Here is a 24,136-nt window from a genome sequence, read left to right as displayed (position 1 = left end):
GTAACCATTAAGTAGTAACTCTCCATTTCCCCCTCCTCCCAGCCTCTGTAACCTTGAATCTTTACATTTGTCTCTATGAATTTGCCTATTCTAGACATTTCATACTCTTGAAATATCTAGAATCATACTCTAGAATGATTCTAGATTCTACTCATGCAGAATCATACTCTTTGTCCTTTTATGTCTGGTTTATTTCGCTTAGCATAACATGTACAAATTCTCTGGTGTTGTAGCATGTATCAGAACTTCATTCCTTTTTATGGCTGAATAATAATCTATTGTATATAGAGACCCAATCTGTTTTTCCACTCATCCGCTAATGGACAGTGGGTTGTTCCTACCCTTTGGCTACTGTGAAAAATGCTGCTATGAACATTGATGGACATGAATTCGTTCAAGTCCCTGCGTTCAATTCAATTACCTAGGAGTAGAATTGCTGGGTCATATGGTAACTCTATTTAACTTTCTGAGGAACTGTCATACTGTTTTCCACAACGACTGTACTATTTTACATACCTACTAGCAAAGTACAAGGATTCTAATTTCTCCGGATCATCGTGAACACTGTTACGTTTTATAGCCATCCTAATGAATATGAAGTGGTTAACTCATCTATAATCATGATTTATGCTTTATGTAAGAGTGTATATGGACAAAAATACAGTACAGGAATTAAAATATGGTAATTTAAAAAGCATGGTAGACTTTCATTCCTGATCAAGATGGAGTAACAGGGACCAAATTTACCTCCTGCCCAAAACAACCAAAAAAATTACAGAATATATGAAATAATAGTTCAGAACTCTGGGCACCAGGCAATAAAGGACCGTGGTTCCTGAGAGAAGGGAAATCCACCAACAGTGTGCCTCTATAACTGCTCAAACATATGATCTGGAAAAATGTCCAGATCTTGGCACAGGGAAGAGGAATCTCCCTAGGAAGAGATTAATGAAATTCCTGAGCAGAAGAGATAAAGCTCAAAATGTGGAAAACTGAAGGCAGCTAGAATTCCCAAAACTAGAAGGGACAGAACTATGCAGACGGAGAAAGAATTCTGAAGACCTGAAGTGGGCCCTATTCACACAGTTAGCTGAGTACTAATCAGCACAAGTATCTGAAGATACTAGCTGAGACCTGGGAAAGAACCACTCAAAAGAATTAGAAGAAACAATGCCTGATACTCAAGATTGGGAACACTGTCTAAATCCACCAGACTAGAAAACCGTTTGATTCATGGAACACTGGTCAGAGTACACCTAGGTTCTTGCCTCATTACCAGGAAATAAATAGCCGTATGCCGAGCACTGTTTCACTGCCATTTAACAAATCTTACAAGCATGACCCAAAAGGATCAAACCATTTCCAAGTAATTTAACTATGTCCCAGAATAAATTCACAAATACTTGTAAGAATACAGAAATATCCAGCAACTAACGACATAAAATTCAAAATGCCTCACTTCCAATCAAAAGTAACAAGGCATGCAAAGATGCAGGAAAATATGACCAAAATGAAGAGAAAAATCAAATCATAAAAACTGACCTAGACATTAAAGCACTTGCAACTATATATGGTTTGTTCAAATAATTAAGTAGCAACATGGAAGATGTAAAAAAGACCTAAATCAAACTTCTAGAGATTAAAACTGAAACATGTGAGATAAAAAACGTACTGGATGGAATAAATTCTAGATTAGATGCTGCAGAAGAAAAGATGTGTGAGCTTGAAAACAGCAGAGATTATGAAAAAAAAAAAAGACTGGATAAAAAATGAACGGCGCATCAGTGTATTACGGAACATCAAGCAGACTAATAAACATAATCAGAATTTCAAATTAAAAATAAATGTGGGGAGGAGGTAGAATATTTTTTAAAGAATAATGGTCAAAAAAATTTCTAATTTGAAGAAAACTATGAACGAAGAAATCCAAGAAGTTCCAAGGACAAAAAACATAAAGAAAACTAAACCAAGGCACAACATATGCAAATTGCACAAAATCAGTTATAAGGAGAAAAATCTTAAAAGCAGCCAGAGAAAACAAGACAAGAATAATAAGGATAAAAATGGTAGCAAGTTCAAATTGAAACAGTGTAAATAAGAGGACAGAGCAACCTTTTCTTTAAAGTACTGAAAGAAAAAAACCCTGTCAACCCCAGAATTCTATACCCAACAAAAATATCTTTCAGTAATGAAGACTTCTTAATACCTACAAAAGAATTCATCAACATAAGATTTACACTATAAGGAATGTTAAAGCAGTTCAAGCAGGAAATAAATGATACCAGATGAAACTATGTATCTGTGCAAAGGAATGAAGAGTTGGAAATGGTAACTATGGGTAAAAAATTTTATTATTTAACCCCTTTAAAATATCACTTGAAGATAGATGGTGGTAAGTTAAAGATGTGTACTATAAATCCCAAGGCAACCATTATCATAAAAGATTTACAATTAATAACCCACCAAAGGAGGAAAAATGTAATCACACAAATATTCAATTAATCCAAATGGAAGCGGAAAAATAGCAAAAGAAGATGAGATAAATAGAAATATGATTAATTTAAATGCAATCGTTATCAATAATCACATTAAATGTAAACAGCCTAAATATTGCCATTAAAAGGCAGACGCTGATACTGAATGAACAAGCAATATATGATGCCTACATAAAATATACACCAAATATAACAAAATTAATAGATTAAAAGTAAAAGCATGGAGAAATATATACCATGCCAACACTAACCAAAAGAAAACTGGAAGGGTTACATTAATATGAGACAAAGTAGATTTCAGAGCACAAAAAATAAAATGGAAAAAAAAAAGAGGGCTGCTAACAAAACGATAAAAGGGTCAATTCAACATAAGGTTGCAACATTCCTAAACGTTCATCCTCCAAATAACATTGTTTCAAAACACATAAAGCAAAAATTGACAGAGCTTCAAAGAAAACAGAAATTACTGTATTTTCCAATTATTGTTGATGATTTCTATACCCTTCTCTCAGTAACAGATGGTCTAAGTACACAGAATAATCACTAAAGGCCATAAAAGATTTGAACATTATCAAACAACTTGACCTAAATGACATTTATGAGAACAATGGAACTAAATTAGAAAGCAATATTACAAAGATCTTTAAAATTTTTCCAAATACTCAGAAATTAACACACTTCTAAATAACCCATGGGTCAAAGAAGGAATCAAAATTACTCCAGAAAGTATTTTGAACTGAATGAAACACATTTGAAAAATTGTGAGATGTCACTAAGTAGTAGTTAGAAGTAATTTATAGCACTGAATATCCCCATTAGAAAAGCAGAAAGGTCTCAAATCAGTGACCCCAACTTCTACATTAAGCAAAAAGAAAAAGAGCATGTTAGATTGATACTGAAAGCACGATACATAAAAGAACAAATTAATAAATTAAGGACTTCATCAACATTAATAACATCTGATCTTTGAGGCACACTGCCAAAACAATGCAGAGACAATCCACAGACTATGAGACAATATTTGTAAATACTTGATCAGACTTGTATCCAGAATATATAAAGAGTTCACAAGACTCAATAAGAAAACAACAAAGTTAAATTAAAAATCCAAAGATTTGAACAGATACTTCACCAAAGGAGACATACAGATGGTAAATTAAACCATGACAAGATGCTCAACATCATTAGTCATTAGGAAATGAAAATGAAAACCACAGTGAGATACGACTACACGCTCATTAGGGTGGCTACAATGAAAAAGACTGACCACATACCAAGTGCTGGCAAGGAAATGGAGGGACTGGAATACCCTCTGCTGTTGAGAATGTAAACCAGTTTGGAAAACATAAACTTTGGAAAACAGTTGGGCATTAACAAGTTAAACACAGACCTACCATATATCTAGCCATAACTTTCCTAGGTCTTTACACAAAGAAATGAAAACACAAGTTCATAAAAAGATAAGCACAGGAATGTTGATAGCAGTTTTATTTGTAATAGCTAAAACCTGGAAACAACTCAAATTTGCTTCAACAGGTAATTGGATAAACAAACTGGTATATCAACATAACAAAATACTACTCATAAATCAAAAGAAATGCAAAATAATTATGCAGAGTGAAAGAAACCAGACACAAAAAGAATACATACTGTGCGATTCTATTTATATAATGTAGACTAGTTTCTGGTGACAGAAAGACTATCAGTGGCTACCTGGGGAAGGGGAAGGGAATGATTTCAAGGGGGTAGGAGGAAACTTCTGAAACTAACAGATGTACTGTCTTGAGTGTGGTGATGGTTTCAGTGGTGTGTGTGTGTGTGTGTGTGTGTGTGTATACATGTCAAAATATATTACACTGTGCAATGTAAATATGTATAGATGATTTTACACCAATTATACCTCAATAAAGCCGTTTAAAAAACCAAAAAAGCATGACAGGAAAGAATACCATGGGTAAAAAGGTTATTTGTTTGTAAAATGACTTCAACACCATCTACCTCATTGGGCTGTAGCCAAGACTAAACGGGATCGTGTATATAAAGAGCATCATCTCCAACACAAAGGTGGTACACATTATATAGCAGCTAGCAACAGTGCCACACACACACACTGATTTCAATTTTCCATCACTCCTAGGATGTAGGAGAAACTTTAGGCAGAACAGCCAGAGGGCTAAGAGAATTCCGTCTGGGTGAGGACTAGAAGCAAAGGCAAAACGGGATTAAAACAGGTAAACAAAAACTGACATGTAAATGCTTATTAATGTGGTAAGTGTTAATCAAGCTGAAATGTTTAACATAATACTTGCAAAATTATGTTACTCAGATACTACTGAAAAATCATTTTTGTACCTTATTTGGCTTGCTTAATCACACTAAATAGAGAAATACAAAAAAGCAAAACGCCAGAAGCTGTATATTTCAATTTTAATGGTAACACTGTGTCATTGGCTGTTTGTAAAAAGTATGTTACCAAAGATTTGAAAATAACCAGAGTTACTTAAGTCAGGCTCCGATGCAAAACTCTACCCAACCACAACAAAATCTTGCAAAATGCAATTAAATCAGGCAGTACTAAAACTACTGTTCTAATAGTTATTAGGCATCTTGGTCCAGTTCAACATCAGTTCCTGTCCTCAGGAACCTCCCTGAAAGTAGGCACAAAAGTTCTAGGCTGCACAAGAGTGTAGGTACTCAAATCCCGGTGTCTCTACACATCAGGATGTATGCCCTGTTGCATGGCCGTATATCATGGAGAAAGAAGCACACTATTCTGGGGCTCATATTTATCTGGTTTAAGTATCAATTTCTTAAAAGAGAAAAACATCTAAAGCACCAAAGTTCCAACACTACCAGGAAAGCCTAATAATTTTTATTTTAGGTAAGCAGGTGGACTGATTTAGATACATAAATCCAAAATGAAAAAAGACAATATCTAAACTTGTAGGAGTTTATGCAGTATTTTCATATATATGTCTTATGCTCTTAACAAATGGTATTGTTTTTATCCCTCATTTTCAGATAGAGAAAGTAAGGCTCAGAAAGGTTCAATGACTTGCTCAATCTTAAAGCTTGTCAAGTGGGGTGGAATCGACATTCACACCTTGACCTCCTGACTCAAAAATCTATGTTCTTACCATTAAATATTACCAACTCTAATTGCACCAGGCTGCAAATGCTTTTTTTATGGTACATTTCACAGAAAACGTTTGAAGATCCTCTGACAATGAACTATCTGAAAGTCAAAGAACATCAACTCCTCAACGGACTAGTAACAAGACTGATACTGGATATTTCAAGATTTTAGATGAATTATATGCTATTATAAGTTTAATTAGAAAAATAGAAGAAAGTTCTAATTCTCATGTAAATTGTGAAGATTTACCTGAATGAAAAGGAAACTGTTGTTTGGCTTCACCAGTATGTGCATCCCAAATAATTGTAGTCTGAGATAGAAAAGAAAAATATACTGCTAAGAAGCTAGAAAGAGTTTATCATAGATGCATAAATTAGATGCCTAATTATATTAAAGCAACATGAAACGTCACAGTGCATTTAGTTTAATTTTTTAACATTTACCTTTAGCACAACGAGGCTATATTCCACTTCGGGGGAAGGGGAGGAGAGGGATGACTATTAAGCTGTTTAATTTTTCCCTGGTGACTTTTTATCAGTCAACTTACTTCAAATAACAATTACTGTTGTCTAGAAAGTACCAGACATTATATTAGATTGCTTAAGAAACTCCACTGCAATAGTGTATTTAATGTAAGATTTTTATAGCTGCTAAGCTATAAGGAGGCAAATTTTTGGTTAATAAAGTTAATCAGTTAATTCCCAATATTAAGATTTTTAACACTCACATTTACCTATAAAGGCAGCTTGAATTCTGACAATAAGTAAAACAATGTCTTTTACGTTACATCAAAGTATGACATATAAATGTGAATAGATATATTTACAATTCCTTTAATACCCTCCCATCACTAATTTCATAACTTTGGGGTCATAAAATATTGCAGACTGGCAATAACTATTAATAGGGTGCTTCCCTCCCATTCCTGGCCTCCTTCATTTTTCTTCCTTTTTTTTTTCTACTTCCCTTTTTGACAATATACAGTTAACTTTGAGTGTGTACTTTCCTGTATTAGAATAATCTTAAATCTGTATTCATTTTGGGAGGTGTGGTAAAGGCAGTAACTTAAGAAAATGAAGGAGAAAGAAGGCCATGATTTCAACCTATCCATATTTACCAGTCTTGTTAGGTGAAAAGAGCTGGAAAGATCCGGCATTTCTTACATTTTCAATTAAACATTAGGAGTTCAGCTAACAGACTGGCTCTACGATTTCCCATGAAATCTCTCCAGAGCTATACTCACTGATGAGATTAACTAGAAACTGTAGAAGGGAGGCAAAAAGTATAGGATGTATGACATTCATTATGGCTCAAATTCCCAAAAAATGAGGAGTGGTCACACAGATAAAGAATAAAAGGCATCTGAATGAGCAGACTCAGGAATGAGTTGACAGAAAATCTAAGAAAGCATTACTATTCCTATCATGAATTTATATATGAATTTACCAAATATGAATGTTTTCTTGTTTATGTGATTAGTAGAGAAAAACATTACTTTCAATTATACTCTTTAACAAATTAACCTTTACAGAAGTTAAATATTCTTTTTACCTTGTCTACTCCAGCACTTAGGATGAAATTTCCTTTCTTATTCCATTTTAATGCAAATATAGGGCCTTTATGCTGCCCCAAGGTGCTAGCAAGGTTACCTAATATTCAAAAGGAAAAACATTAAAATTACTTTAAGCTTTATAACTTAGATCAACAATAACAACAAATGAAAGATAAAAAAAAAAAGCTTCATTTACCATCTTTAGTCCATATTCTGGCAAACCCATCGTAGGAACCAGTTGCTAGAAGTGTACCTTCACTCTGTCAGAGAAACACATTTCTTTCAATTATATAATCCAGAAAGGGTGTTTAATTTTTATTAAAATATATTATGTTTAAATCCTAAGTACAGCAGATCTGTGACATTCTCTGCTTCAAAATCTTCAGCTTTGTCTATTTGGAAGTGCCATAAAAGGCCTACAAAACACCCTTCATTGCTGTGAAGCCAGTATTTTGGCAGCATTCAGTCAGTGTGCAAGTCTCATACCCAAATCTCAAGAATGGCAGGAACTGCTCTGGAGCAGAATCAACATCACTCTTATGTATGCTAAGGTCTACTGCATTCTCATAAATGCACCATGACTAAAGATGGGGGTGGGGAGGTGGATTGGGAAGGACATCAAAATCATAATCTTATGATGATTTTATAAAAGTAAAAAGCAAAATCTTCCACAATATTTCATTACGATTAGAAGTTTTTATATGATCCTCCCTCTAAATCGTTTACTGTCTAAACTGTGTGTGTGTGTGTGTGTGTGTTCCAAACAATATTGTTGTTTCAGATGGTCAGATTCTTAAGTATCACTAAATGTTTCTTTCCTTTGTTAATTCTTTCCCAATATGAAATCCTTACCAATAAAAATAGCAACACAAGAAAAACAGCCAGAAGAGTGTAGGCTGACTTTACAGTTAATGAAGTGAGTACCAACTGTCAGGAACTACTCTACTATGAGAAGAAATCCATACCATTTTCTCTAACCTTATATTCCTCTACTGTGCCTTGAATAATGGTACAACAGAAGGACTTGATAAGACCTAACTTATTCTATGGAAATGCAAGTTACAGAGTACGTTACACAGACTACTGCTGGGATGATTAAACACTACCGGAGAGACAGAATGAAATCCTGCCTTACTCAGTACTTTTTGATGCTTTTTGGCAGGGCACTGAAAACAAGATCACCTTTTCCAGACCTCTCAAGCCATCTAGCTGTACAAGTAAGTGACAAACAAATGCTGGTTCTAGGGGTTGTAGACTCAGTTTTGCTAGGATTTGGATATCCCCTCTAGTTCTATCTCAGGAAGAGGGAGCAATGTCGAAGCCAACAGCAAAAGCTTATTTCCAGACTCTGCACAATGGAAAGTTTCCTTTAAACTAATGGTCCCCAAATGTTTTACATCACGGACCGCTAAGGTAGGAAAAGAATACTTTGAAGATCAGATACCTCACAGGCTTTTGCTTTAATCATGGAAATGAGCCATTAATCAATAGTAACATTTTCCCCTTTTAGCAGAAGATTTAGGTTCATAGTGAATAATAAATCTTTGAAAAGTTCACACTTTTAAAAACTTTAACTTGCAGTTCAGAACCACCAAGCTCAACAAACCATTTGTTAACCATCCTTTTCAGTGTAAAAGTATAAATTTCATTAAATTAACACGGTCTCTGAGCCAAACAGCTTAAGAAGGCTGTAACGCCTTTGACCTACGATACAGTAAGGTCCCATATTAAGAAGATAATTCTTAGTTCTGACCCTACAATCAAATAATACTGAAATGTGCTAAACCTCTTTTCATTTTTAGAATTCTCAACCTTATAGGAGGGGAAGGATAAATACATTGCTGGAAATTTAGAACTAAGAACACTAAAAAACCTTACCTATGAAATCTGGAAAAACTTCATAGAAACTGAGAACTTTAGCTAGTGTAATCATTTTTAAAGACAGATCTCATTTCCTGGAATGAGATTTGGAAGATTCTTTGGAAAGCCCCACAAAAAGTTGTTAAACAGAGGCCAGAGAAGGGTGTCCACTTGCTAAGGAAAGCACAGCTGACCCCTAAAATTCTTGGTAACACTGATATAGTCTAAGAGTCTTCTTAGAATTGGCGGCGGGGGCGGGGGGGGGGGGTAGGTGGTGCAGTGGGGGGTTGTTAAAAAATGGATGCAAAGTTATAAGGAAGAAAAAAGGCAACATGGAATAAAGGAAAAGGTATAGAAACTTTAAAAATGCTAATTTCCACAAAGTAATCAAGGGAATGGAAACAAACAAAGCTGTTAATCATGTATTTGAAACTGAAAGGGTGTAGCTTTATCAATAATGAAATCAAACTTCCTGGTAAGTCAGAGTAGCCAAAGATGTTGAATCAGAGAATTATAAGATTCCTACAGCTAGGATAAAGCTTGTAATCTAGACAAATGGTTCCTAAAAGGCAGCTGGTGATGAAGTTTTCATCAGTTCACAGCAAAATGAGAAAACAAAAATGTTTTTATTATATAGATTTCTCTTATACCCCCAACAAAGGACTCAGTAGTTAAGAACTCAGTATATGTGCCTGTTATTGGTTTTCACCTATTACTTCATTTACATAGGACCATTACACTTCTACTTTACGTGTGATGAAAATGCAGTACAGAGTGACCGACCACCAGTTATACAAAGGTTCTACAGCTAAATAAACTGAGGAGCTGGAAGATGAACCTTGGTCTGAGTGCTCAAGGCCAGTCTTTGTTTTTAACACATTTGGGGGTGGGGACTTCTAGTCTGTTGTTCTTATTGGTGAAATCCAAAAATATCTGAACAAACTGACATACCCTGTGATTAGTCTGAGGCTCAGAGAGGTTAAGTATATTAGTAACTACATCCATCATGGACAGTACAGTGATACTCACATTCCAATCTAGAGACGTCACATCCTTGTTGCTTGGGACATCTTGCCCTCCTTCTCGTATACAATGTCTAAGTACTAACTGTGTGGAGCCACTAGTGCTATTTTCACTAAGATTCCATATTCTTGCTGTTGAGTCTCCAGACCTATAAAGTATGCAACATATTTTAAATCCTCAACATGTTTTAAATCCTCATGATATTCTCAAGTATTCCAGAATCAAGGCAACAGATTTACATTCTATATTAATAAGGCAAATAAAAACTAGATTATCAGGGATGGATTTCCATTTCCAGTGTTTTTCTCAGTCTCCATTTTGGGGGGTGGGTGGCAAACACTCCTGAGGTAGTAACTTTTAAGATTAAAACTTGTAAGATTACTTTATGAAGAAATAAAGGTTTACAGAGGCAAAATGACCACAAATAAGCAACAAAAAAACCTGAAAATGTACGTAATGTATTTATAAAATATGCAATATTTCAGTCAGATACTTTTAGAAATCCATTTTAGTTTCACTTTGAGAAACGTACCCTGATGCCAACAGATCACTAACGGGGTTCCAGGCACAGATGAAAACTTCAGACTCATGGCCCCGTAACACAACTGCTTTATTAGGAGGGATTTCAACATCCCCATCCACTTCCATCATATCAGTATGATTATCTGCATCATGAGAAATAAATGGAAAATTCCAGTTAGGTAATATTACAACATCCTGGAGAAAAAAAAGAATTCTTAACTAGCAAATACCTCCTTCATAATACAGTGTAACTTTTTTTCTTCCACTATGTCAGGTAATGGTGAAAATGACTACACAGTATTTATCACTTGAAAAACAAATTCCTATCTTTAGTTAAGTATGAACATACTTTTTTCAAAAAGAGATGTGCATCTAAGTTTGTGTTCAGAGATGGGGTTCGCAGGGAGCAGGAATAGAGGAAGACTGTGAAAGGAGGTTAGACCCAAACATAGCTAAAATGAGAAAATGTTTTGAATTAAGTATAATCCATGCCAACACTGCTCTGAGTTTCTGCCAGTAGGGGCTGCTGGTATCATTCATATAACATCACGGTTGCCTTTATATCTCCATGTCAAAGCTTCATTGTTTTTGTTAATGACTAGTGTTACAGATTATATTTAGAAATGAAATGCAGATATGAAATTCACTTAACAATAGTAAAGTTGTTTCTAAATATTTAAAAAAGAAAATAAAATCCATGAAAGTAAATCTAGCTTTATGGAGCTTTAGGCATTTAAAAATCTGAATTGTGTGATACAAGTTAGGGGAACAAGTTGCAAAAATGAAATAGATAATGTTATTTCAGCTAAAATGAGGCACCCCCATAAAGCAAGCATCTTTTCTGCAAAGGAACTTAAAAAAATTCTTCTCTCAGCTCACTTGCTATAGTATGTGCTCCATTCTCCTCCCCATTTGCCGTGTTTTCTCCATTTTTTGCAGATCCTTGTTGGTTTGTTGCAGCTGCGGCAGCTGCAGCAGCTGCTGCTTGTTGCTGTGCAAGTTTATCTCTGTAAGCTTGTTGTCTTGTTTGTACTACATCAGGCATTACGGCATCTATCAGTGACAGAGACTCTATTGGTCGACCATCAAACAAGGTACCATCCTGGATTTGAAAAATTGTGAGAAGAAAAATCAAAGGTAACACATTTAGAGTAATTTGTATTCATAGAAGTCAACAGCAGAAATGGAAATCTTCATTCCAAGAAAAAATACTTTCAGATAATTTTCTGAATGCATGTAAGAAGGAAAGGAATCAGGAGGGAAGAAGGAACCTACAAGATGCACCACAAACAGCTGCTTAAATCCTCCTCACAGAGTTCATATTGTTAAATGCTGCACAGACTAAAGCTGAAATTTTCAAAGGAATAAAAAAAGTAGGTCTGTATGATAAAAAAGGCTTATTAATTGTATTCCAAAGTTCTGTTAGTCAAAAGCAATACGGAATAGTTCATACAATGATGAGAGATTTGGTGCCACATTTTAGTAAATATTCAATACTTCTTTACAACTAAAAACTTTTAAAATAGTTTTGTTGAACTCAAAAGTTTCTTGTGATTTGATTAAAATATTAAAACAGAAATATACATCAGATATTATGTTATACAAGCATCTCATTTTACTAATGTTGAAATATGAGCACCACAAGGTTAAAGACTTGCAGTTCCACAGCTAGTCAATGGCAGCTGGAATCTGTTAACTGGTGCTATTGAAAGCACAATCAAAAGACCAACACTCCCACCATCGCCTGGTAACTTGTTATAAATGTAGATTTAAACCTACAGAATCAAAATCTCTGAAGGGCTCGGGAATCCCTGTTTTAACAAGCTCTCTGGGGGAGTCTTAGGCACACTAACATTTGAGAAGTACCGCCATAACTCACAGGCTAATGCTCTTTAATTTTATCAAGTTGCTATAATTTTCCAAACCTCCTCTCACTGATATTCGGAAGTTCAAAATGAGTTCTTCAGCAAGCACAAGAAGAGACACAGATACAGAGCAAGTCAGAAATAGAAACAGTGCATATTAGATAGGAATATGCACATGTGAAGCCTGGCTCACTTAAGCTAGTGAACATGCACTATTGATAATCTACAGCAGTGTGATGGGGTGCTCCAAGTTACAAAACACAGCACATCTTTCTGAACTGCCAATTGTAATGGAGTACTTGAGGAGTAGGAGAAAGTATTTAAACTTATAAGTAACTTAAAAATATTAAAACCAATACAGCTACATTGTGGAGTACTATATTAAACCTACAAAAAAAATTTTCAGAAAAAATGAGACTTCATCTCTGGCCACTGGTACAAACTGTTTATCATCCTCTGCAGTAAAGGATACCGTTGGGAGAGAAAGTGCTAAAAGACAATGAGGACACTTTTAATTTAGTATTAGTGGATTTTTCAGTTATAGACATGAGGAAACGAAAAAATAATCAATTTAACAGACTATATAATTATAGTAATAAATAGTGACGTAGAAACCATGGATGCTTCAGTTTTTAAAATACCTGCAAAAGGAAAGGGGGATATGTTAATCTCTGAAATGAAAATAAGGCAAAAAAGCTCCATTTGTCATAAATCCTGACCACATGTGAAGATTTTCAGCTACACCAGGGTTTGCAAACTCTTTCTGTATAAGACTAGAGAGTAAATATCCTGGGCTTTGCAGACCATAAGGTCTCTGTCACAGCCGCTCAATGCTGCCACTGTGGCACAAAAGCAGCCAGGTCCTATGAAAATGAAGGAGCATGGCTGCGTCCCAGGCAAACTTTACAGAAACGAGCAAGACAGGATTTGGCTCATGGGTCATAGCTGGCTGACACATGAGTTAAACTGCCTATACCATACAGACCTAGGTAACAGTAGCAAGAGTTGTCTTTAATTATAAACTTCCTTCCAAAATCAGTTATAACCAAATAACCTGAGAATTTCTAAATTCTCAATCAATTATGCTCTCAGTATGCCACAGCACAATTTTCTTATTTTAAAGAAAATGATTTCTTACTGTATACTTATAAAAACCATGTAAAGAGAAGTAAGATAATGGCTCTTACAGTTGGGAGCCAACATGCCTTGGCTGTATGACCTGACCACCACATTAGGAATAATGCCCTTCAATCTTGTTTACCTGGTAAAGCTGAAGTCAGATAATGAATGAGTAAGCAAGATACCAGATACTGAAGGAAACATTTAGGAGTAAGAATCAGTATTTGAGCTAAGTCTTCCTTACCTCATTAATACTAACTTCTGCCTCTACATACTGGAGACCTTTCTGGATGATAGAAATCAATGCAGCAGGCGGGACGAGGGCACCATTTATGTTAGACTGACTGATATGGCTTTCTATACCAAAGGTGAACGCTGAATGAGAAAATCCTGAAAGCAAAAGAAAAGGTATAACAATTTATTCTCCAAGTGGCAACATGTTATGTGACACAAATGAAAGACCTCTACAGTCTTTCAAAATCACATTCCACCCATCTGAAATCCCAGACTGTTAGCTAAGGTTAAATATGTTTTTAAACAAAATAAGTATCAAAATCCAAACAAGTTAACCTTTATGTATTTTCCTTTTCACCTTAATTACATAATGGTGGCACATAATTTTCCTCAACAAATATAGTATCAAACTTTAAAACTGGAAAAAGGCCTTTGTAGACCATGTGACTCAACTGCTTCACTCAAGATAATTCAGCCCAAGGTATACTGACATTTAATATTTCTGTAGTATATTTAAATTTCTACATATAAATCATCACACACCTTATAAATTCAATACTTTGCAGGTTATTTTTAAAAACTACCTAGGAAATTAAAAGCAAACTAATATAAGGAATGAAAACTGAAATTTAATAAAGAATAATTTGTATGCTTAAATTTCATTGTATGTATGATTGTTAAAAAAAGATGTTACTAATTCTTTGCTACTTAGTAATAACCCATCTAAATGAAAGCTTTAGAAAATGAAGAGTTGGCAAGTGAAAATCCAATTTGATTGTCCAACAATTCTTTAATTTTAATTTGAAATACATAAACCAAAACATTCACATAACAAAAATCTCTTTACGCTGGCCTTGATTTTTTTTTTAACTAAAGTCAAGTCCTAATTCAAAAGTAAAATTCTAGTAAACTGATAGGCCCAAGGGTGGTTATTTTCTTTACCAACATTATCATCCTCTGCAGAGCTTATCATTAAATAGTAACTGTCATTAATGTATTTTAAATAATTCAATTCTACATCTGTACAGAATGTTAAGAAAGTTTCATACTAAATAAAGTAAACGAACATGGGCTTATCTGGTCTTGGTTAAACTAATTTAATCCATATAATGTGTTATCTAGCCTGTCTAGCCTAGCTGTTTAGTGCTTAATTAGTCCACGTCTTTTTCCATTTTGTGCTCCCACTCTCAGGCTCCTTGTGGCACTTACGAACAGTCTATAATAAAATACTGTGGGCTCACAAATAGCATGTGGCTAGGAGAAACTTTAAGTGGTTAATAGAGAGCCAAAGTACACCAAGGTTGATTTTCCTTAGGGGTGCTCCTTCCTTACCTCTTTGGGACACCTAACCATTCCTGTAAATACCCATAGTGAGAAGTAAAAAGATGTTACCTTTAAGACTTGAATTTTGACTTCTTGATTTCGCCCACAGACAAGATCATTATTAAACGCATGTACAGTCTGCAACTTAACCTGAGCTCACAAGGAAGGCTAAGAAACATACAAATAAAAAATGCACCATTTTGCATTGTCCCTGTCAGGAAACCCACAACTACTTGAGCGTGAGTAGACTCCAGATCACCAGGATAGGAAGCTGAGAAAAAAGACTGGGAAGGATGGGGAGAAAGGGTGAGAGATACAGCAGTGAAATCCATGAGCAGTGAGGTTGGAGACTCCTGTTCTCAATTTCATATCCCTCCCCAAATAAATTCTGCAGTAGATCATAAATAGAAAAATAAATCTAAACAGCCTAGTGGCTTAGGGATTTAAAAAGACTTCAAGATAGATGATATCACTTACAGAGGGCCTATACCATGCACACACATATACTTTTATTACTTTATTATCTGAATTAGCAGGTGTGAAAACAGTTACATAGACAATAAGGATTCATTCAGGGACCATGGCCGTCACCACGGCGTTCTCCCAGTCCTACTGAACAGTTAGAATATGGTCAAGGATAAAGTTAAGGCAGAGCGAGCTCCTGTTTATTGACAGAAAATAAAAGACTGCATCATTGTTCTTGTTTCATCTCAGGGTATTAGAAAGTGGCATCAGTAGTGCGTGAAACATTAAGACACTTTATTAGCAAGTTATTTTGATCTTCATAAGCCTTCTAAATTGTAGCAGAGTCTATGATTTCTGTACTCCAACTCCTAAGTACAATTTAAATAATCATGAATTACACTTAACGCTGTTTAATTAGATGGTAGAGTCCAAACTTATGTCAAAGAATATCCTAAGAGTTGCAGGTAGAACGATGTCAATTTTTGGCTGGAATGTTGCCTATATCCCCAATTTTTTTTGTGAGGTCAGGTGCTCACTGCCATCTCAAGTTATTACGTATGTGCTTAGAATGTTCTCAAATAGCAAGAAAACAACCCTAAAGCGGCCATTAGCACAGTTTTGGCACTTATTGCTAATGTTTACCCTAAAGAAGGTCCATACTTAAATGCTCTGCTGTAAATACATGCTGAACTCAGCTATAACTTTTTATTTCTAGTTACAGCATTACACGACAGTAGTTCAAAACTACTCTTCCGGGCTTCCCTGGTGGCGCAGTGGTTGAGAGTCCGCCTGCCGATGCAGGGGACATGGGTTCGTACCCTGGTCCGGGAAGATCCCACATGCCGCGGAGCGGCTGGGCCCTTGAGCCATGGCCGCTGAGCCTGCGCTCCGCAGCGGGAGAGGCCACAGCAGTGAGAGGCCCACGTACGGCAAAAAAACAAAACAAAACAAAAAAAAAACAAACTACTCTTCTTCTTCCCCTCCCTAAAACTTCTTTTTCCTTAGAAATGTCTCACCTTACTTTGCTATACCTGAAGGTCATCCTAACTTCCACCTCAGCCCCTGGCATTCCACCATTTTGCCAAATCCTATCAATCCTCCCTCTCTGGTCCCTGTCATCAGCTTTCCTTTTGTGCCAGAATGTGGAATTTAGTCCCCCATGATCCTCTGCCTGGACTACTGCTGTCATAAGTTCCTTTCCTCTGTTCCCCAGTCCAGTACGCTTGCTACACCATAGCCAGACTACTACTTGTAAAACAAAAACTGATCATGCTGGGCTTCCCTGGTGGAGCAGTGGTTAAGAATCCACCTGCCAATGAAGGAGACACGGGTTCGATCCCTGGTCCGGGAAGATCCCACATGCCGCGGAGCAACTAAGCCCGTGCGCCACAACTACTGAGCCTGCGCTCTAGAGCCTGTGAGTCACAACTACTGAAGCCCGCGTGCCTAGAGCCCGTGCTCTGCAACAAGAGAAGCCACCGCAATGAGAAGCCCACGCACCGCAAAGAAGAGTAGCCCCTGCTCGCCGCAACTAGAGAAAGCCCACGTGCAACAACGAAGACCCAACACAGCCAAAAATAAATAAATAAATTTTAAAAAACAAAGTATGTTTAAAAACAAACCAAAAAAACTGATCATACCACTCCTTTCCTGAGTACTTTCAATGATCCTTTTGGCCTTCATAATCAAGGCCAAACTCCTAAGTGTGGCACACAGTTACTTTTGTAATCTTGACCCTACCCATCTCTCCAGGCTCATCTCCCCAATTCCACCCTCCCACTCTTCCCAATGCACATTAAATTCAAGTGACTGCCAACTACAAGGTAACACCTAGAATATATTGTGCTATCTCATGCCTTTGGGCCTTATGCGTTCCTGTGCTCTTTTCACCTATGTGAATAGAGGTGAAGTCCTTCCTTCTGCTGCTCCAGGGCTGATCATTCTCTTCTATGCTAATCCTATAACTTGTATATGTATAGCATCTATACGGGTTGTGTGTATGTATATGACTAACAGACTGGCTGCCTGAGGATGGGGTTTATGTCTAGTAATCTTTCAGTTCTGGGAAACTAGATGTCACCTAATTATACCAGTGCTCAAAAAACATTTGTTAAGTCAGAATGCAATTCTACTGTAATTTATCTTAGCACATCAGGAAATCTATGCATCTAGGAAAAACATACAACTTAAATCTCCCTTGAGAAACTAAAACCTGAACCAGGGTTATGCCAAAATATATTTATTTGCACTTATCTGTAAATATATATGCAGGTAATACTTTTTCAGGGACAACTTTTGATCTACATGGTAAAAGGCAAAAAGGATCAACTTAAATCTGTGAAATGCTGAAGTCTAGCCTGCTTGCCTAATACAGCATCCCTTGTTTCCAGGGGTAGAAGCAAATGATATAAATAATACTCTGTATAAAGATATTGTAATCAAATATTCTACACATTCACTAGCGTGATTAAGATTTGGAAGGTAGAAAAGGAATTCCAGAGAGGAGTAAGGCTGAAAACCACAGAGTTCAGTATACAGTAATTCAGTTACATTCAGTGATAAAGACCAGCAGTGGTAGGGGGTCTATGTGGAGTTACCCTTGAGACCATGCACTGTTCCCATGTAAGAAATGAGGTCACAAGACAACCATTTTCTACATATTGCTTGTTTCAGGAGTGCTTTCCCTTGGCATGACAGGGATTATATTCTCAAAGGGAAGTCAAGTCCTCTAGAGCCTGTCTCCTTCGCAAATTGAGAATACAGGACCATGAAACGGGGCCTTGAACACGGTTATGGTGTAGGGTGTCTGAACAAGGGGGTGTCGGGGGGGGGGGGCGGGGAAATGCAAAGCTTAACTACTATCACAGCACAGTGCCCTGGTCTGGAAGCAAAATCTGATTTATCCAAGGTCCTTTTTAAGCTTCTGGTCAGAAAAGCCCAGAAAGTTATATCCCTGCTTCCATCACCATAACACTCCCTTGCCCCCAAATCTGTTTCCAATTCTGTCCTACAGACCCAGAGCTTTGTTTACTATAAAAAATTCCCTACTTAAATGCTTAAAGGTTTTAGAAAAGGTAAAAAGAAGTAGAGGAAAAAATGCTATAGGGGACCTTGTATGTTGAAGAGTTAGACCTAGCACTTAAAAAAAAGGGAAGAAGAAGAAGAAAAAATTACAATACCAAAACTCAAATACAACTGTTAAAAGTTTTTATTTCCAGGCTTCCCTGGTGGCGCAGTGGTTGGGAGTCCGCCTGCCGATTCAGGGGATGCGGGTTCGTGCCCCGGTCCGGGAAGATCCCACATGCCGCGGAGCGGCTGGGCCCGTGACCCATGGCGGCTAAGCCTGCGCGTCCGGAGCCTGTGCTCCACAATGGGAGAGGCCACAATAGTGAGAGGCCCGCGTACCGCAAAAAAAAAAAAAAAAAAGTTTTATTTCCTTCTTTCCAGCACAATACACTGGCTATACAGTTTTGTGCCCTTAAAGTATATATATAACTATGAACATTTGATATGAATTATATTTTCTGAAATAATTTTATTATCATAATATTCAGCCAATAAATGTACTTAGCTAGTAAATTATTCATCCTATGGCTGGTCATTTGGAGTTTCCCAATATTCACTATTTAAAAAGACTCTTACCTCAAATATCTATGTGTATAGGCTTTTGCTATATATATATATATATATATATATATATATATATTTTTTTTTTTTTCTCCTTAGGATGGAGTCCCTCAAAAGTAGAAGGGGACATCAACATTTTAAAGGAAGTTCATGATTGCCAAATTGCTTTTCCAAAAAATTGTACAAATTTATAATGCCATCAGCAATTTATATGTTTCCTTATACCCTTGCTACGCTGGCTATTCCTAAAAAAAACAAAAAGATTACTATCAAGATTGAACAAGTTCTCTGTTTGGCAACTATTAAAGGACCTTTGTCTTTTAACAAGTATGTCAGTAGGAATGTGTAATAGGAATTTCCTTTATCAGCAAAAAAATAGTCAGCTTACAAAAAAGAGGAGAAAAACTGATTTGGAAGTATAAAAGTAGAGTAATTACCAGCATTTATGACAACTGCTTGCTGTTTGTTGCTAAGGAGTCATGTGTAAAACAACTCCGTGTGTCAAATCAATGTTACTGCATATTTTATTTTATTATAAAGCAAAACTATATACCTACTTACACTCTTGTAACTGACCATCTACTCATAAAAACTGAAAGAAAGACTCACGGTGGATATACCAGATGCTGAGCTCCCCTCACTCCCATGCTTCACGGCTAGAGGCACATTACTGATAGCCAGTTTAACCTAACTCCATCCCGCTGCTGTAAAAATCTGTTTATAAATGGCACCAGCAGGGCATATGTAGGAAGGAATGTTTATCTAGCCCAGTTCTGAGTCAAGAGAAACCACACTGTCATTTTATTGCTGATATTTTACTGCCCGTTGTCCGGGTTAATACAAAGTCACTAAATGAAAAAGACAAATGAATGGGCTCTTTGGTGTTGTAAGTCAGAACCTTAATGTTATATATAAACATTCAGATTAGTTTGTGCCCACTATGATCATGTTTAGATTTCCAAATTAAGTGTGTGTTTGATGTGTGATCTTAAAAGCAAATATAACATTTTAAGTAAGCATCATGTCAGAAGAAGTGGTGTGGTACATGGCCTATTTCCTAGGAGACACAATAGCCCTTTGAAACGATTAGGAAACAGTGGAGAGAAGTGGGGTGCAGTAGAGACAAGACGATCTTTCATGAAGCAAATGCTTTAAGCCTACATACATCATCACCTTCTTATAAATGGAGACTACATGGCAAGATGAATCTTAGTTCTAAAAACATGAGGATTTTTAAAAATAACAGTACTCAGAATCACAATCTAGAAAATTACTCAGTAACAAGCACATGTTGTTTTTGCATTTTCCAGTTAGTTTTCAATCATAAGATGCAACCGTTTCATAGCATTCAACATTCAAGTTCACCATAAATATGTTACTGAGTTCCTAAACATGTAACAGATGACAGTTAAATCTAGAATCCAGAATTCTCCCCTAAACCAAATACATAATTTAAGCAAAATAAAATTTCATCTTAAACAAAGCAACAAGAAAGACGGGTGCCACAAAGTTCACAAATAATTGCCAGGAACAATTTCTTTAGGAAAAAAAAAAAAACTGTGAATAACTACAGGAGAGTCAAGTGATACAAAGGGGGAGCAGATGGGGGGAAGGAAAATTTAACAGATGCAAACCAGCTTAGCTTTTCTAAAATTAACACTGCATCAGGTTCTGTTATATACAACTAACTATAGTATGTACCACTTAGTACTTATTCTGCATATGGTTGCTAGATAGGAGTTGTTAGGGCAATCAAATTATTAATGGCCTTGGGTGAATGCTAATTAAAGGGAGCATACTGAATCAAATCCATCATTACTTACAGTACTACATGTCTAATACACTCAATTTCCAAGTCACCTCAAAAGAAAAAAAGAATAACAAATTTTATTCCCCAGGAAATGTGTTAAATATGAAAAGTCTAGTTCATAATAGTGCAAAATGATGATGACCGAAGTAATATGTTTAGGGTGAACTTTCTAGAGATAAAAATAAGAAAGACAAAAGTTCCAACACAGTAAAACCATCCCACAATAAATAAACTTTCCTCTTAATTAATTTTAATGAATAGAGAAGGATGGTTTATTTCAAACAGAAGTTTATAAAACATTTGAGGCTATCACACTATAGTCCCTTTCCAACAAGTAACAAATTTTATGAATGAGAAAATGGGGAGCTCTGAGAAGTTATGTATCTGGGGGCGGGGGGGTACTTTTAACAGGTAATATTTTCTAGTGCTGATAATATTCGTAATAGAAGATTTAGCACACAGTATAAAGTATTTAAGATCAAAACAATTTAAGTGATTTTATTTCCTCTGGAGATGGATACCACAGTCCAGTCAACATTAAACACTGCAGAGAATATGAGAAGCTCTTACTGAAAACATTATTTCTAAATCACACATTTATCAAAAAAGAACAAGACTTTCATAAGGTGTTTTTAGACTTTCTGAGAACTTTTCAGATAATGAGACAAGCAGGAAGGAAATTTTACTTTCCTTTGTGGCAGGTCTTTACAAACCAGCCCTTTGAATGTCTTGGCACAGATATTTTCTTTGCTGTAAATACTTCTTTTCTTCTTATCTCCTAATCCGATTCAGTACTCTTTTAGAGGGAAGGTAGCAATATTAAGATTCTTTCTTCTGCATTGTTTTAAATCTTTCAAGTGAAATAACTATGGCCTGAAAGTAATTGACATTTTTTCTTAGCTATTTAACAACTAATTCTCCATAAGAGTATGAAATTCTTGTAAGTTACGGTGATAAATAAATACTGAATCCCCAAAACAACCCAGAGAAGGAATTACTGGACTAGGTGATTCCAAAAACTACAATCCACTACAAAAGTGGCCATTTTAATGTATAATTAGAGATCAGAATCACAAGTGGCAAGTGTTAAGATGGGTTAGATTCCGAGCTCTATCTGAAACCTGTCCTGAGTTGACGGATGTTTCTTAAACTCTTTCCTATCTCTTATCTCTGGAATTAATTTCAAATGAATGTCTCACGGTATCCTTTATGTCATAAACATGCCTCATCATTCTTGCTAATCCTTGCCTACAAATAAAAATACACCACTTTAGGGGCAGCTCCCTCTTTAGGAGATATTCTCACAGTCCAAACCTCAGTATGTACATTTCAGGCTTTCTACTTTAGCTCAAATACTTACTAAATATAATTTTTCTTTCAAGATATTGTGGACATGCAACACTTTCTTGTCAAGTTCTAACTGTCCTACAACTAACACAGACCAGTGGCTTTCAAACTTATTAGTGCCTAAGAACCACCTGGAACATGTCAACCCACCAGCAGAGCAAAGTCAAAATGTCATCAGTGTTACCAGGTCCCCTTCCCTCTCCCTGGAACACACCCTCTATCTCGGACCTTCTTACTGCGTCCATCCTTTCTGTGGCGGGGCCAGAAAAGGAAACTGGAAGTACCACTATGCTGACTTCTCATTCCGTTCCCCAGCAGTCTTCAAAACACAAGCTCGTCTGAAAAGTACCTCCTTCCTTTTCAAATGAACACCAGATTCACCACATTACGCAATATAAGATAATGTGTAATTTAATAAGGCAAAATGGGAAATTTACTCAATTATTCCTATCAGAACCTATAGGAAGGCTGCGTACTGCCCACGTTTACAGCAATTATGTTTTTAAAAATCATAAATCGGACATTATTTGGCATGAAAGAATACACTTATGAGCTATTCACACCTAAAATTAGTCTGCAATAGCTGAGTTAAGGAATTTGGGACCTATCAATTTGAGTGGGCTTTTTTCCTCAGTAGTTTATCATTTTGGTTGTTGCAGTTTCAGTCTTTCTGAAGCAGAGATATGAGGGGGTAGAGGGGTGTCATTTCTCCCTCTGTGTGGAGAAAACAAAAAAATTAAAGATTTTAAAGAAACAACTGCCAGAGCAAATCTGATGGAAACCACTGCCTAACACAGAGTTCTGAGTGTTGAGAATAACAAACATGTGCTTTTCCAATGTGTGTACTATACATTCAAGCTTATAAAGCAAAGTTATGTTGTGACCTTTCCTGAACAAATTACATTTGAATGAGAAAACTCTGTATTAATAGTTCATGCAGGAGAAAACAGTTTCAACATAATCAAAGATTTCAAGATCTAGAATTAGATTTAGGGAAAAATGGCACAATCTTCGATTTTGAGTTTTTAAAGTGAGTCTGTAAATAATTAGCAACCATGTACTATTATCAAGTTGTTTTATATTTTAATTTTCTGGAAGACAATTTTATTTTACAATGTAAACCCATAATAAAGTCACTTCTGTATTTAAAAAAAAATGTCATCAGTGTAGCCTGATTTTTCCCCTATAAAACATAATGTAAACAGGAAGTTACCAATTTTATAAAGGGACTGGTGTTCACATTTTTAGAGATGTGGCTTCACATCATACTTCATCACCAGTACGACTGTAAAGTATAAAGTTTTCTAAAGAATACACAAAGCACAACTAGGAACACAGTTAACATTTACACAGACTTAATACGATAAATATCAGTCTACCATACAAAGTTTTTTGTGAAAAAATATTATTCTTGCTTTATGTTTACTGCAATATAAAATACCTTAAAACATGAAATTTAAAAGCATTTCCTCTGAGAACATAAGCAACTTTAAGACTTTTCATAATATTTAATCACTGGACACTCTTTCAGAAATTAATCCAGAGTATTATTTTACTGTCCCTTTCACTTGCTGTATTTTCTTATAGCGACATAAAACATCAACCTGTGGGTTTCTGTTTGGAAATAAGATTTGAGCGTTCATTCATCTCTCTAACTTCACGTTCCCCTACTTCACCTCAGCGTAGGCTGAACCACAGGATGCTGCTGAGCATTACAACTGCTTCTCATCTCCAGAAACAGTAGTTTCATATGGTTGA

The 24,136-nt window shown here is 36.0% G+C and overlaps 1 protein-coding gene across 5 annotated transcripts in view; it reads right to left on the bottom strand.

Annotated features, from left to right (window-relative positions):
- TBL1XR1 (TBL1X/Y related 1) overlaps positions 1–24,136 on the bottom strand; it is a 187,805-nt gene that overhangs the window by 16,918 nt on the left and 146,751 nt on the right. For all 5 annotated transcript variants that reach the window (XM_030863264.3, XM_030863250.3, XM_060298402.2 and 2 more), the window contains 7 exons: positions 13,817–13,962; positions 11,468–11,690; positions 10,599–10,731; positions 10,073–10,214; positions 7,380–7,443; positions 7,183–7,280; positions 5,881–5,941 (listed from right to left, as the gene is read on the bottom strand). In XM_030863264.3, the coding sequence (XP_030719124.1) occupies positions 5,881–5,941; positions 7,183–7,280; positions 7,380–7,443; positions 10,073–10,214; positions 10,599–10,731; positions 11,468–11,690; positions 13,817–13,962 (867 nt within the window). The remainder of the gene's footprint in view (positions 1–5,880; positions 5,942–7,182; positions 7,281–7,379; positions 7,444–10,072; positions 10,215–10,598; positions 10,732–11,467; positions 11,691–13,816; positions 13,963–24,136) is intronic.

The sequence above is a fragment of the Globicephala melas genome, chromosome 4, assembly GCF_963455315.2.
Source record: "Globicephala melas chromosome 4, mGloMel1.2, whole genome shotgun sequence".
Taxonomy (NCBI): domain Eukaryota; kingdom Metazoa; phylum Chordata; class Mammalia; order Artiodactyla; family Delphinidae; genus Globicephala; species Globicephala melas.
The sequence above is the reverse complement of the archived record's forward strand: the minus strand, read 5'-3'. Positions and strand labels throughout refer to the sequence as shown.